This window comes from Somniosus microcephalus, unplaced genomic scaffold, assembly GCF_052327205.1.
Source record: "Somniosus microcephalus isolate GS21.2 unplaced genomic scaffold, FLI_Smic_1.0 unresolved_chr5, whole genome shotgun sequence".
Taxonomy (NCBI): domain Eukaryota; kingdom Metazoa; phylum Chordata; class Chondrichthyes; order Squaliformes; family Somniosidae; genus Somniosus; species Somniosus microcephalus.
The window spans coordinates 16,364,793-16,379,419 of record NW_028225183.1 but is presented as its reverse complement, the minus strand read 5'-3'; the positions used below and the strand labels follow the sequence as shown (position 1 = coordinate 16,379,419).

Sequence of the window (14,627 nt, the reverse complement as noted above, 5' to 3'; positions counted from 1 at the left end):
TAGCACTATTGACCTAAAGAGTGCTTATCATCAGATTCCTATTGTTAAGAAGGATCAACCATATACGGCCTTTGAAGCTGGTGGAAAGCTGTATCAGTTTTGCCGAATACCATTTGGTGTTACTAATGGTGTTGCTTGTTTTCAACGGGCAATGGATGCTTTTATAAGTGATAACTCTCTCTGACACCTTTTCATACTTAGATGACATCACGGTGTGTGGCAAATCAAGGGTGGAGCATGATTCTAATTTAGAAAGATTCCTTCAAGCTGCGGAAAAAGTTGGTTTAACTTTCAATAAAGAGAAGTGTACCTTTTCGACCACTGAGGTAAATCTACTGGGGTACATTATCTCGGGAAACAAGATTAAACCAGACCCAGAACGTCTGCGGCCATTGATTGATTTACCTTGTCCTACTAATTCTAAGGCTTTGCAACGAGTTGTTGGACTGTTTTCTTACTATTCTAATTGGATTGCAAATTTTTCACAGAAGATCCGGCCTCTTATTCGGGTTACGACATATCCTCTATCATGGGAGGCCAGGACGTGTTTAGATAATTTTAAAAAGGATATCCTTGGAGCAGTTGTGCATTCTATTGATGAGCAGGTTCCTTTTGTGATTGAGACGGACGCTTCTGATTTTGCAATTGGGGCTACTCTGAACCAAAATGGAAGGCCTGTGGCCCTTTTCTCACGTACCTTGAACAATAGTGAAAAAAGGCATTCTTCAATAGAGAAAGAGGCATATGCAATAGTAGAAGCACTGCGTAAGTGGAGACATTATTTATCGGGGCGACATTTTACGTTGGTAACTGATCAAAAGTCTGTGTCCTTTATGTTTGATGTCAAACATTTTGGAAAGATTAAGAATGATAAAATAATGAGGTGGAGGATTGAGTTGGCGTGTTCCCATTTTGATATAGTTTATCGTCCGGGGAAGGATAACGTTGCTGCTGATGCGCTGTCGAGGGCTTATTGTTCTGTGATTGACGGAGATACGCTTATTAACCTTCACAATGCCTTATGCTATCCTGGGGTTACGAGGATGGTACACTTCGTACGCAGTAAGAATTTGCCCTTTTCAGTTGAAGACGTCAAGCGGATGCCTTCATCATGTTCTATCTGTGCTCGGTGTAAACCGAATTTCTTTAAGCCTCAACGAGCTCATCTTATAAAGGCTACTTCTCCTTTTGAACGTTTGAGCGTTGATTTCAAGGGGCCTCTTCCTTCAACTACTCAAAACCGATATATATTTACTGTTGTGGATGAGTTTTCAAGGTTCCCTTTTGCTTTTCCTTGTGCAGATGTATCAGCTGCTACAGTTATCAAATGTCTGACTCAACTTTTTGTCATCTTTGGGATGTCTGCGTATATCCATTCGGATCAGGGAAGTTCTTTTATGTCTTCCCAGTTGAACGAATACCTTCAGAGTCGGGGAATTTCTACTAGCAGAACTACCCCGTATAATCCCCAGGGTAATGGACAGTGCGAACGAAACAATGGGGTGATCTGGAAGGCAGTTATGTTGGCTTTGACATCCCGGAACCTTAAGAATACACAGTGGGAAATGGTACTACCTGATGCCCTGCATTCCATTAGATCATTGCTTTCAACGGCTACTAATGTGACCCCCCATGAAAGGCTCTTTAACTATCTGCGGAGATCTACTATGGGATATTCGGTACCTTCATGGCTTACTATGCAGGGACCTGTGCTGCTTCGACGCCATGTTAGATTGTCAAAATATGATCCTTTAGTGGAGGAGGTGGAGCTGTTGGAGGCAAATTCCCAATATGCTCATATTCGATTCCAAGATGGGAAAGAAAGTACCGTTTCAATGAAAGACTTGGCTCCTTGTGGTGGCCAGCCCGCTTCTGAGGGTATTAACAATAGTCATGATTCAGATAATGTGGATGCTGTTAGAGATACTACGAATATTTCCAATCCGACTGCAGATAATTATACTTCTATTAGTCAGCCCTCGATGGATGTTCATGACCGTCCCAGTTTACCTCCTGATGGGATTTCTCATCCGGAAACCGTTGAAAATCGGGAATTGGATAGCCTTCCTGCAGAAGATACTTCTGTGTCTCCTGGTGTGGGAGGGCAAGGAATTTCATCAAGGTTAAGAAGGTCGAGACGAACAAGATATCTGGTCGACCGATTGAAAATGGACTTTTAAATTGATAGTAATGTTTTAAAATTGTTGAAATATTATATTATATTGTTTTAGTTGAGAGATACTTAATACTTATGTGCAATGTTACTATTTGTTGTTGCTCACTTAGTATTGTGTCATGTTGAATAGTTTTATTTTGTCTGTGCATAGTTTTAGTTGTAAATAATTAATTATAAATTGTAAAGGTTATTTAGGTTGGAGTATATTTTAAAAGGAGGGATGAATGTGGTGATTATTCCCTATGTTTAGTAAGAAGTATTGTGATTGGTTGTTTGTTTCCTGCCTTGGGATATATGCTGTAATCTCATTGGTAGTTAATGTCATGTGATTTGTGGTGGCCATCTTAAATTCAGTTCTTTCCAGCCTTTAGTTGGGACTGGGTGTTGAAGATGGGGCACAGGTTTTTTAAGTTAATAAAGCCTAGATTAGAAAGGCAAATCTATTCTTTATTTCAACCATAAACTGACTGAACACACAGAATCTGACACCACGGACCATAAACTGACTGAACACACAGAATCTGAACCCTGACCATAAACTGACTGAACACACAGAATCTGACCCCTGACCATAAACTGACTGAACACACAGAATCTGACCCCTGACCATAAGCTGATTGAATACACAGAATCTGACCGCCTGACCATAATCTGACTGAACACACAGGCCTAGAAATTCAGTATAGCCACGTTTGGGGTGCTACAACTGGGCGGATGCTAAAGTTTGCGCCCGGCGCAACTTAGCACCACCTTCACCGATATTCAGTTGCATCGCCCCAAGAGGTTGCTGCTGCGCTAAAACAGGCGATGCACGACTATCATTAGGCGCTAAGCCGGCGGTCCGGGGCGTTACCCCCGAGGGTGGGCGCAGGGCAGGTGCGGCGTGTTGCTGATTGAAGGCAGACATTCTGGCGCCGGTCAGCTCTTAAAGGGGGAGGGTGGAATTGATTGGCTGCCACGCCCTGCACACTGCAGCCCTGAAGCAAGGCCTGACCACTGCTGCTTGAAATGTTCAACGCCCAGGACAATGGAGAAGGCCAGGGAGAGAGCGCAGCACTTCAGCGAGGGTGACCTGAGGGTGCTGGTTGGCGCAGTGAAGCGCAGGCGCCATGATTTGTTTCCTGAAGGTGGCAAGAGGCCGCTGCCCAGCGCCTATTGGAAAGCCTGGAGGGAGGTGTCAAACAGGGTGACCTCCAACAGCATGGTTGCCAGGGCTCCTGTACAATGTCGAAAAAAGTTCAAGGACATCACTCGGGTTGTCAGGGTGAGTATCCTTTCCAGTTTCCTCCTCATCCCTGCATGTGCACCTCACTTTATGGGCAAAGGGACCTGAAAGCCCTAATGCCCAGCCCTCATCCAGCAGCTATGGGACTGTCATGAAAATCACTTGCACATTCAGGGCTTTGCACACTGTCAGGTCTATTCCACCATGGGAGGCAGTGCAGACAAGATCAGGGCTTCACACTGTCAGGGCTAATCCACCATGGGAGGCAGTGCAGGCAAGATCAGGGCTTCACACTGTACTTAGAGGCTGTCCTTTCTCTTGCAGGGCATGCTGGCGCACAACCGAAGGCAGCAGCGTCAGACTGGGGGAGGCCATCCTGACCTCAAACAGCTCAGTGACCTGGAGCAGCGTGTGGAGCACATTATGTCAGGCTGGCTGATTGGCCCCGTCGCCAGTGGAGATGCCGACCCTGTTGTGGGCCCCAATGGTAAGGGCATCACAATTTTGACCTCTCTCTTTCCACTTGCGCCTCATACCAGCATCCTTTGCCACTGTCGGACCAATGCACTGCATAGCAGCACTCATGCCTCCCTCGCTGCCGCCCATTCCTCACTTTAAAGCAACTCTAGTGCCGCCCTGCTTTCTGATGGTGACTCGGCAGGTGAGGAGGCGGACCCTCAAACTGGCACTGTGTCCGAGTCAGACATAGAGGAGGAGGAAGAGGAAGCCAGACCATCAGGGACACCCTCAGCCGAGGTAGCCCATGGCCATGATGGTGACACGTCTTCCCTGGAGGGGAGCAGGGGGGAAGGTGCAGTGGATAGTGAAGCTCCAGGGACCAGCAGGCTGCAGCAACGCGGGAGGTGTGGGGAAGCTCGGCGGCCTTCTCCCCAGAGGATGAGTGCGGACTCCAGTCCTGCTACGGTGAGCGCAGAGGAGGTGCGGACCCTAGCGGAAATGGGCGCCCAGGCTGAGCGCAGGCACACTGAGCACATGGCTGCAGTGGCAAGGATGCCTGACTCCATAGAGTCACTGGCAAGGAGTGTGCAGGAATTCGGGGCAGCACAGGCTAGGAGTCAGCAGGACTTTGCTGCTTCACAGGCGGCTTCTATGCAAGTGCTCAGTCGTGCCGTGCATTCACTGGCTGCTGTCATGCACACACAGACCAGGGCCATACGGGCACTAACTGCTGCCACACTCGTTGGATCGGCCAGGCATCGCCGGGGCACTCGTTGTGCCGCAGCAGCCCAGCAGTCTGAGCCTCAACAGATTGCTGTACATGCTGCAGTGCTGTCCCGTGCACGTGCCAACGTATCAGCCGACCAGGGAGTGCCTGTGATCTGTCAGGTTGGCAGCATTCCTGCAGCCAACACTGTCACTCCTCCATTGCAGCTGCCACCAGCTGTTGGACAGACTGCTGCCGCCCAAGCAGAGTTGAAGCAGTCAACAGCCGGCCCCTCCAGGCCCAGAGCTGGTCCAGGCCGACCCCCAAGGACATCTGCCGTCTCACTATCTGACCCTCAGCAGCCTTCCCCCAGCCTTGCTGCAGCCACTGGGGTCCCATTGAGGAGGAGCTACAGGGCGGGTAGGGGCCAGTCACGGATGCGAAACGCATCACCCTCGCAGGGGACAAAGTAGAAGGTGTGGCCAAATGTTTTGTTTTACTTATAAAAGCCGAGACTGGTGTATTTGTTTTACTTGTAAAGGCCGAGACTGGTCTATTTGTTTTACTTGTAAAGGCCCAGACTGGTCTATTTGTTTTACTTGTAAAGGCCGAGACTGGTGTATTTGTTTTACTTGTAAAGGCCGAGACTGGTCTATTTGCTTAACTTGTAAAGGCCGAGATTGGTGTATTTGTTTTACTTGTAAAGCCCTAGACTGGTCTATTTGTTTTACTTGTAAAGGCCGAGACTGGTGTATTTGTGTTTTTGGGGGTGTTTCTCTCCATTAGTTTCTCATGTGGGAAGGGCACAGAGGTATCATCGTAAAAAAATTTCAGAAATCGCACTGTCCATGCTTTCCTTTGGAATTCCTGTTTGCCCTGCTCGGCTGAGGGCTTGTGGAGTGGCTACATTCATCTTCTGCCATTGGCACAAGCCATTCCCTGAGAGGGGGCCTAGAACCGACTTGCAATAAGCCACCGACGGGCGGCCCTTGCACTTTCTGCCTCCGTCCTGTGCTGGTCCTCCTCCTCCTCCTCCTCCTCCTCCTCCTCCTCTAGTGGTCCTCCAATGTCTGCTGTTAGTGGCTGAGTCCTGCGGATAGCCAGGTTGTGCAGCATGCAGCACACGACAACGAAACGGGAGACTCGCTCAGGCGAGTACTGTAGGGCTCCTCCAGAGCGATCCAGACAGCAGAACCGCTGCTTCAGCACGCCGATTGTTTGCTCAATGATGTTCCTGGTTGCTTGATGGCTGTCATTGTATCCCGCTTCAGCAGGGGTGCTGGGCGCACGTGTGCGTGGGGCTGGGCCTCGAACATGTCTGCCACAGAAGTCTGGCTCAGGATGAAGGCATCGTGGCTGCTGCCTGGAAAGCGGGCATTGACAGCTAGGATGAACTGGTTGAGCGAATGGTAGCCCTTCCGGTTGCAGTAATCCTCGGCATTCTCTAGAGGTGCCCGCAAAGCCACATGCGTGCAGTCCATGGCGCCCTGCACCATGGGGAAGCCCGCTAATGCTGCAAAGCCCATTGCACGCTGTTGCTGCTTGTCAACGGTCATGGAGAAGGTGATGAACTGACGTCTCCTTCTGAAAAGGGCATTGGTCACCTGACGGATGCAGCAATGTACCGCAAACTGGGAGATGTTGGAAATGTCCCCAGTAGCGGATTGGAAGGTGGCGGTGGCATAGAAGTTGAGAGCAACCGTCACCTTCACTGCCACCGACAGAGACGTCCTGCTCCTCAGCTGTGGCTGCAGATCTCCGCAAAGCAGGTGGCAGATTTCAGTGACCACCGCCCTTCTGAATCACAGCCTCCGAACACACTGCTCCTCAGACATCTTCAGATATGAGAACAGCTGGCGTTATACCCTGGGTGGGTAAGGCCTCCTTTGCCGACGCCTGTTGCCCCTTCTCCATCTGGCCATGACTGGCACTCTCTCACGACGTCTCTGAGCCCTTTGAATGCAATGGAGAAGCCCAACGTTTCCACCCATTGCAGCCCCCATTATATGTTTCCAATCAATGCTATGGCTCTGAAGTTAAAGACAAGTGTAAAGCTGTGGCCTGAAGCCACAAGTACCTTTGCGAGTGTTGAGCCAAACCAGAAAGCTCTCTACCTTTGTCTCTCTCCAAAGATCCATCTCTCACAAAGAAGGAGTGTTGCAAAATGGCTGCCATTTATACTGCAGGAGGAGTGCCCTTTAATTAGCGCCGCCCGCACCCCGCAGCCACTGGGAACCGTTCCTCTCTACCAGTCGCTAGGGGCGCCAGGCGCACAATAGGCCGGCACCACTGAATTTCCAGTTTGGGTTGCACAAAGGGCATTGCACGATGAAATGACGTCAGGATCTGCGCGCGCAGCTGAGCACGTGCAAAGGTTTTGCGCCGCCACTAAATCTTAACTGAAGTTCGCGAGAGGTGCAGATCGCGCTATGCCCGGCCGCTAGCCGCTTAGCACCCCACATTTCCTCCTCCTAAGGCACTAGCGGCTGGCGCAAGCAACTGAATTTCTAGGCCATGGTATCTTATATGGGAACTTGGGCTTCAGAAATAGAGGCATTGAGTACAATAGTAGAGAAGTTATGCTGAACCTTTATAAAGTGCTGGTTATGTCACAACTGGAGTATTGCACCCAGTCCTGATCAGCACACTTTAGGAAGGGTGTGAAGGTACTTGAGATGGAGCTGAGGAGATTTACCAAAGTGGTTCCTGGGATGTGGCATCTTAGCTACAAGGACAGGTAGTAGCAGCTGGATTTGTTTTCATTAGAGCAAAGGAGTTGGAGGGGTGATTTGATAGAAGTGTACACGTTTATGACGGGTTTGGATAGGCTAGACGGGGAAAGGCTGTTCCTATTACTTAATGGTACAAGGACTAGGGGAGACAGATTTAAGGTTTTGGGCAAGAGATGCAGGTGGGATGTGAGGCAAAACCTTTCTTTGCAGCAAATGGTGAGATCCTGGAACTCGCTGCCGACAGAAGTGGTAGAAGCGGAGATAGTCAATATTTTGAAGGGGAGACTGCATAGTCATTTGAGAGGAATAAACTTGCAGGGCTACGGGGATAGAGCGGCAGAATCTGACTGGCTGGATTGCTCTAAGGAGAGCCGGCACGGACTCGGTGGGCCAAAAGACCTGCTTCTTTGCCGTTATTTCTCTCTATTCTCTGTTTTCGATCAGATAGATAAACATGGAAACTAGCAAGTCAAGTCCCACCAAAGAGAGGCCAGTGTCTGAGGAATGAAAAGGAGAGGGATTGGAGGAGAGGACGGAGAGTCTGGAGCTGATAAATTCCTGATTGATGGTTTCAATGCCGATGGGCTGAAGCAGGGGAAGAGGCCAGCGATATCATGGGGGCACAATTAGGCATCTCTTGTGATGGAGATGATACGAAGTCGGTCGCACAGCTCAGGACAAATAGGCATCTGAGGTTACATATTCAGCCTGAGACAACAGCCAGGAGGGGAATGGAATCATGGAAAACGGTATGGAGTTTGTGGTGGGGCCAATGGTGGAGGGTCGGTCTTCACCGTGTAGGAGCAAATCGCAGCTCTTGCAAAACAGACGGTTGCAGTCTGATAACACAGAGGTAGTGGAGTGTAGACAGAGATGGTGGAGAGCTGGAGCTGGGTGTTGTCAACAGACAGGTGGAATCTGACCCCATGTCTGCAGATTATGTCACAAAGTGCAGCGTGTAGATGAGGAAGAGGAGGGGCAAGAATGTAAAGTTCAGAGACTCGAGAGTTAACGGTGCTGGTATGGGAAGATAAGCCGTTGCTGGAGATGCTCTGGCTACGATCAGGTCGGTAAGACTGGAACCGAGAGAGGCAGTCCCAACAAAAGAAGCCAGAGCCAGAGGTATTCAGAGATCATGGGTGGGTTAACTGCAGGGTAGAAGGAGAGTGTGGAATTGGCAAGGGGTGAGGCCATTTTGGATTAAACTCCAAGATCAGAATTTTAAATGTAAGGCCTTCGAGGTGGGGTGTCTGGGAGATACTGAAGCTCAGTGAGAGCGAGAGCAATGGGCCAGCGGGACTTCGGCACTGCTGGACACGGACAGCAGAGTTTAGGACCGGTTGGCATTGATATAAGGTACAGGTTGGATGGCTGGCCAGGAGTGAACTGGAGGAATGTGTTCAGGAGTTTGCACTGTTCTAATTTTACGGGAGACGTTAACCCATGTAGAATAAATACTAAACATCTGCAGTAAAATAGTGGAGAGAGGAGTGTCAATGAGGCACGTACAGTGTCCGCCCCCTAATATCACACACAGTAAATTCTAGGCTCCAAGCCTGAACATCGTCTTTAACTGTCCTTGTGCTAGGGACTGAAACATCATATTTTAGTTGGGAATCTGCAGGGACAGAGTGAAAGGGGTCTGCTTGTGCCCCTGGATTCTATATACACTGCGGAGAAATGAATAACATTTATAAATGAATCAGTAGGAGTGAACATGGTTAATGCAATTTCATAAAAACTGTAAATGAAGCCATTCATTTTTTGGATCAGTCCTGAATGAGCACAGCTTTCAGCCTTATTCCCCAGACAGGTCTGATTAAGATAATGCCCTTGACTTTGAGTTGTTTGTGTTTTATCCACCACTGTAGTTACATCAGACTCATAGGTCTTGATGTTATGTGTTTGTTCAAGTGACTGTTACTAATAGCAATGATCAGGGGTATAACAGTGTCAGTGGAGACTTATCCCCTGTATAAATCAGGGCCCATTGCAATGTATCAGCTCAGAGTGCCTGCCAGAACTGTGGGTTCCAGTCCAACAAAAGTCAACCCTTTTCACTGAAATGGGATATCCAGTAGTCTATCAGATAGAAGACATCTACTATCCTGTTATTGCAGCCGTTGGAGTTTCTGGTGAGCCGTTATCTTAGCTCGTAATGGTTAAATCGGTGGCAAATGTGCTGCTGGACTTGGCCAATGATTTCTAGATGCATGTTTTCCACAACCACCTGTTATGCTCTATCAGTTGAATGAGGGATTGTCCAATGTTTCTAAAGTCTTGTAATAGCTGCGTTATATCCGTAATGAGATTTGTTTATCCAACCCTGGCAGAGTAACTGGTTTATTCTCTGCACTGCCTGTATTGGAGACAGAGCTAAAAGCAGGAATCAAACCATCAGAAGTTGTTCACAGTTTCATGTTGTGGAAGTAATCTGTCCTGGAATATTTTTTTCATGAATGTGTTTTCAGTGATTAGTAATGAGACAGCTCACGGTCTCAATTTTCCAAGGAGGCGGTGCAATGTCCTCCCCCCCAACCACCCAATAACATGGTTCTGTTTAACTGGGATTTCAATGTGTGTAATGTTTATCACTGTTATGTAATATTATTTTGCTGTGTGTGTATCTGACGCCGTTTCAGAGGTCTGGCGACTGAACTGAGATTGCTGCCGACTCTTTCACATCGCCTTCTCTGCTTCAATGTGGATGGATTCACTGACTGTTGCTGGATATCATTGTAAAATTAAATATTTTGAGGTTATGCTGTGTCAGTTTGCAGGGTGTCTGTTGGAATCAGGAGCCCTCCTATTGATCTGGAGATTATAAGGAGCAGTGGTGATGTTGGCATTTGTTAATTCAACAATCGCGCCATCTAACGCTGTACATTATAATTACAGGAGATGGGTCATCAATTATTGTCGGGTCTATCTGGAAGAGACATTAGATTCTGTTTATTGCAGGCATTGCAGATGAGGTGAAGGCGAACAAGTGGAGACTTCAGTGATCTGTAGAAATATTAAAATATTCACGGAGTCTACAACATTGAACAAACTGACGCGAAGAAAACTATCATTGAACATGGGAATGTTGAACAGAATTCAGATGCAAGATGTTAGGATTGAATCCGATTTAAAAAGGGGCATTGAGAGAGAGCTGAGATATTGCAGGGAGATAGATTGGAGCAATCGACAAACAGACCTAGAAGGAAAACGACAGGTAGAATGAAGGGAGAGAGACAGCGACAGCAGTGTGAATAATTAATTGGAATGAGCAGCTGAAGCTTATTCTGGAAACACACTGCAGGTCAGGCAGCATCGTCGAGACAGATGCAGAGTTAACATTTCAGGTCGATAACAGGTCATCAGAACTGAGTATTTCCAGCATTTCTGTTGCTGTTTCAGATTTCCTGCGTCTGCAGTACTTTGCTATTGTGCTGAAGCTTATTAACTGTATAAATTAAAATATAATTGAAAGGTATTGAAAAATAGAATAAGGCATTTATTGATCATCATGAGGATAATCCATTTTAAAAACTCGGTTTGAAGAAAATTCACTAAAAGCGAAGCTGGTTAAATTATTAAATTTTTAATGTAATTTTTATTGAATCTGCGAAGTAACTTTAGAGAACACATTGGGCCAGTAATTCCGGTCCCAACGCGTGAGTACGGACGGTGTACTCATGCGTGGGCCCGTTGGAAGTGCCGGATTCCAGCATGCACAGCGCATGCGCAGGAAACCGGCATTTCCTCTCCATCGAACTAAGGGGTTAAGAGGTCCAACACATGCATGCAGGACTCTGCGCGCACGCATTGAACTTCCATCATTTGGCCAGGTTTGCGCGTGTGCAAGGGCCTGAACTTTTTGGAAATGAAAAAAGGAGGCGTAAGGAGTGGATTCTACAAGGTAAGTGGTCTATTATTTAAAATAATTACATTTTTTCCACAGCTTCATTATTTTTAAGGACTTTACAGTAAGGTAAGTTTACTGTTAGACCCGAATTCGTAAAAAAAAATGTTTTCAAAAATTTTATTAATTGTTTTAAATAGTTTTGTAAAGTTATTTATAGTTTATTTAATTATTAGGATGCTTTTTAAAATTTTAATTAAAGTTAAACTAGTCTTTTGGGCGCCCGTACTTTTCATGAGATTGAAAGTCTTTACTATCAAACTCATGAATGAGTTTCCCCTCCCCTGATTGGCTGCAGAGTGCTCACCTGATCCCAGCCTGCACATCGCACTAACTACGCCGCTGGATCAGGTAAGCACATCGCGCCGACATCTGAACCGGGCCAGTGACAGGAAATGCAAGCAGGCCCGGGCTTCAGATGTCAGCGCACAGGGTGAGTGCAGATCGGGGGCTTGCACGCGCGGCAAGCACCCGATCCTAATTTCTGGCCCAGTATGTCCCCAGCGAGCTATTACATGACATCATTAACCACATAAATTAATGGGTGAATGTATGAATTGAGTTGTGTAACTGCGATCTATGCATTAGATTTCATACAAACATAGAAGGTAGGAGCAGGAGTAGGCCATTCGGCCTCTCGAGCCTGCCCCGCTATTCAATGAGATCATGGCTGATCATCCAAATTTCCTCTAACATTCTGCCATGGTCTCTTCCTGCGAATCCCAGCCTCTCCTCCCCTGGCAGTGAATCTTCTGTCTCCTCTTCCGTTGTTTCAGTTTATGTGCTTTCCTAAACCTTCAGCCCCTGACTCCCCTCCAACTCCCACATGTCCTTCTCCTTGTCTCCCTCCCACTCTCACTCACTGGCTCGGCCTCCAGCTGCCTCTTTCAATCGATCCGAAGCACAAACTCAGCGGCTCTCGGCCTTTACCGTTTAGTGCCAGCCCTTGTCGGCTCTCTTAATCAAGAGCAACAAATCAGCAGCACCTCCCTCTGTCCCCGCACCTTCCCGGCTTTCAGTCAGGAGCCCAAATCTGTATTTAACACTTTGGATTCTGGCTCTGTAAAATCCCTCCTCCCTTCCCCACCAGCACTGCACCCTTGACTTGGCACTTCCAGTGGATCCGGTGCTCGCTTTATTCACTTTCTGCATCGATTTCCCAATGTATTATCGATAATCATGTTTAAAAACATTTCTCTGCCCGAAAGCGCTGCCCAGGTCAATGAACCGGTATCCACCGTTCGATGCAGCAACAAAGCTGGAATGTTCACCCAGAGCCCGTCAAACTGCTGCTTTGGCTCCAGGTCTGATCAGCAATTTATCTGCTTCCCTTTTCTCTCTCTTACAGTTAACCTGGTGGCGATTGTGATCCTGTCCCGAGGAAAGTGCGGTCTCACCAAATGTATCACTCGCTACCTGGTGGGAATGGCTGTGGCCGATCTGCTGGTCGTTATCTCTGATCCCATATTGAGTTGGATTGGTCAGATCTATTTCCCAGATTTATTCCTGCACATTACTTCCGTGTGTAGTCTCATTTATATCCTGATTTCTGCATCCACGGTGGTTTCTGTGTGGCTCACAGTCGCTTTCACTTTTGATCGATTTGTGGCCATTTGTTGTGAGAAGCTGAAAACAAAATATTGCACCAGGCAAACGGCGGCTGTGGTTATCGGAACAGTGAGTGTGCTGGGCTGTTTAGAATCTGTCCCCTGGTTCTTCAAATATGAACCTAAGCATACAATAGCTGAAGTGCCCTGGGGTTGTATTCCTAAACCGAGCTTCTTTACTTCCCCCTTATGGGGAATCTTTGAGTTGTTTCACCTCATTTTAACCCCTTGTGTCCCGTTCTTTCTGATTTTGCTGCTAAATGCTCTGACGGTCAGACGTATTTTAGCGGCCAGTAGAGTCCGCAGGGGACTCCAGGGCCACAGCGATGGAGAGAATCACAAGGACCGAGAGATGGAGAATCGAAGGAAATCCATCGTTTTACTCTTCAGTATATCTGGCAGTTTTATATTGTTATGGGTGTGCCAGGTTTTGTGTAATATTTATGCGCGAATTGCAGGTATTCGGTTTTATTACTCCGACACTGACCCTCTTTTTATCACAGAACACACAGCAACAATGCTGCAGCTTCTCAGTTCCTGCACCAACACGTGTATTTACGCTGTGACCCAGACTAAATTCAGAGAGGAGCTGAGGAACGCAGTGAAATACCCATTCAATCTAATTGTAAAATTAGTTAAATCATAGCTGAAGGCTTTCAAGCAATAGAACACAATCCCATTTCTTCCCCCATTTACCCCATTTCACACTGGGCAGAAACATAATTATAAATTAACAGCAGAGAGCCCAGACATTATCTTAAATGTGATATTATATTGTATTGATGATCAGACCTATTGAGGCGACAATAGTTCAGATGACCTACAGACTTCACATGAATTGTTGCTCAAAAAGGCGGCACTAAAGAGCTCAGCTGGACTTCCGGTAAATGGCCCGCCCTGCACCGGCAGCACAATGGGCAAACCCGCCAATCACAGTCACTGCTGTGGGCCTGATCAGACTGGGAGCACTCCACATAAAAGGAGAGCTAGATATACATTGATATATAGAGAGATAGACAGAGGAAGGCAAAGACAGTGAGAGAGAGATTTACTTAGAGAGATGAACATACAGATAGAGGCAGGTAACAACTGGAAATGAGAGATAGTGAGAGCCGCAAGCAGAGAGAGAAACAGAGAACAGAACTATGAATAGAAGAGAGAGACAGAAAGGAAACTTAGAGAAACAGAAAGTGAAAGTGATTACAGAGCGTAGAGTGGCAGAGAAAACAAGTTAAAGAAAGAGACCAATCGAAATATGTAAAGAAGCAAAGAGTATGAGCTGCTGATGGTGAAATGGATAGAGAGAGAAAAGGGAGAAAACGGAATAGACCAAAAGAGGGAGAGAGTGAGAAATTAACGGGTAGAAACACTGAGAAGGCAGCGAGAGGAACCGGCAAAAGATGAGCTGCAGAAAAATAGAAAGAGAAAAATAGAATTTAATAAAAATACACGGGGGAAACCTTCAACAGGAAAGGCACATGCATATATTAAAGAACACAAAACGTGTAACACAGATTAAGAGAAAGAGGGAGTTTGTGAGAAAGAGAAAGTTGAGATAAATTGTTAGGCACATGGAGAAATAAACTGAGAGGCAGAGGGGAAGTTATACAGGAATCAAACAGACACGCAGGGGAAATTACAAAAAGAGATATTTTAAACAAATATCTTGTTTCTGCCTTCACAGTAGAAGACACAAAAACACAATGGAAATTGAGGGGAACAAAGGGTCTAACGAGTGTGAGGAACTTAAAGTAATTAATATTAGTAAATGAAAAGTAATAGAGAAATTAATGGGACAAAAAGATGACAAATCTC

At 46.8% G+C, this 14,627-nt stretch overlaps 1 protein-coding gene across 1 annotated transcript; it reads left to right on the top strand.

Annotated features, from left to right (window-relative positions):
* The first annotated feature begins 9,321 nt into the window (after nucleotides 1–9,321).
* LOC147087631 (putative G protein-coupled receptor 139) lies at nucleotides 9,322–13,494 on the top strand. Its single transcript, XM_085977808.1, has 2 exons — nucleotides 9,322–9,433; nucleotides 12,554–13,494. The coding sequence occupies exons 1-2, from the start codon at nucleotides 9,364–9,366 to the stop codon at nucleotides 13,456–13,458; spliced, it is 975 nt and encodes a 324-aa protein (XP_085833934.1). The 5' UTR covers nucleotides 9,322–9,363; the 3' UTR covers nucleotides 13,459–13,494.
* Nucleotides 13,495–14,627: the final 1,133 nt, after the last annotated feature.

Excerpts from the sequence above, each read along its gene's own strand:
- LOC147087631 (XM_085977808.1), top strand. The coding sequence starts at position 9,364 with ATGGGATATCCAGTAGTCTATCAGATAGAAGACATCTACTATCCTGTT. Across the intron at positions 9,434-12,553 it reads TGCAGCCGTTGGAGTTTCTG|TTAACCTGGTGGCGATTGTG; the intron begins GTGAGCCGTTAT and ends TCTCTCTTACAG.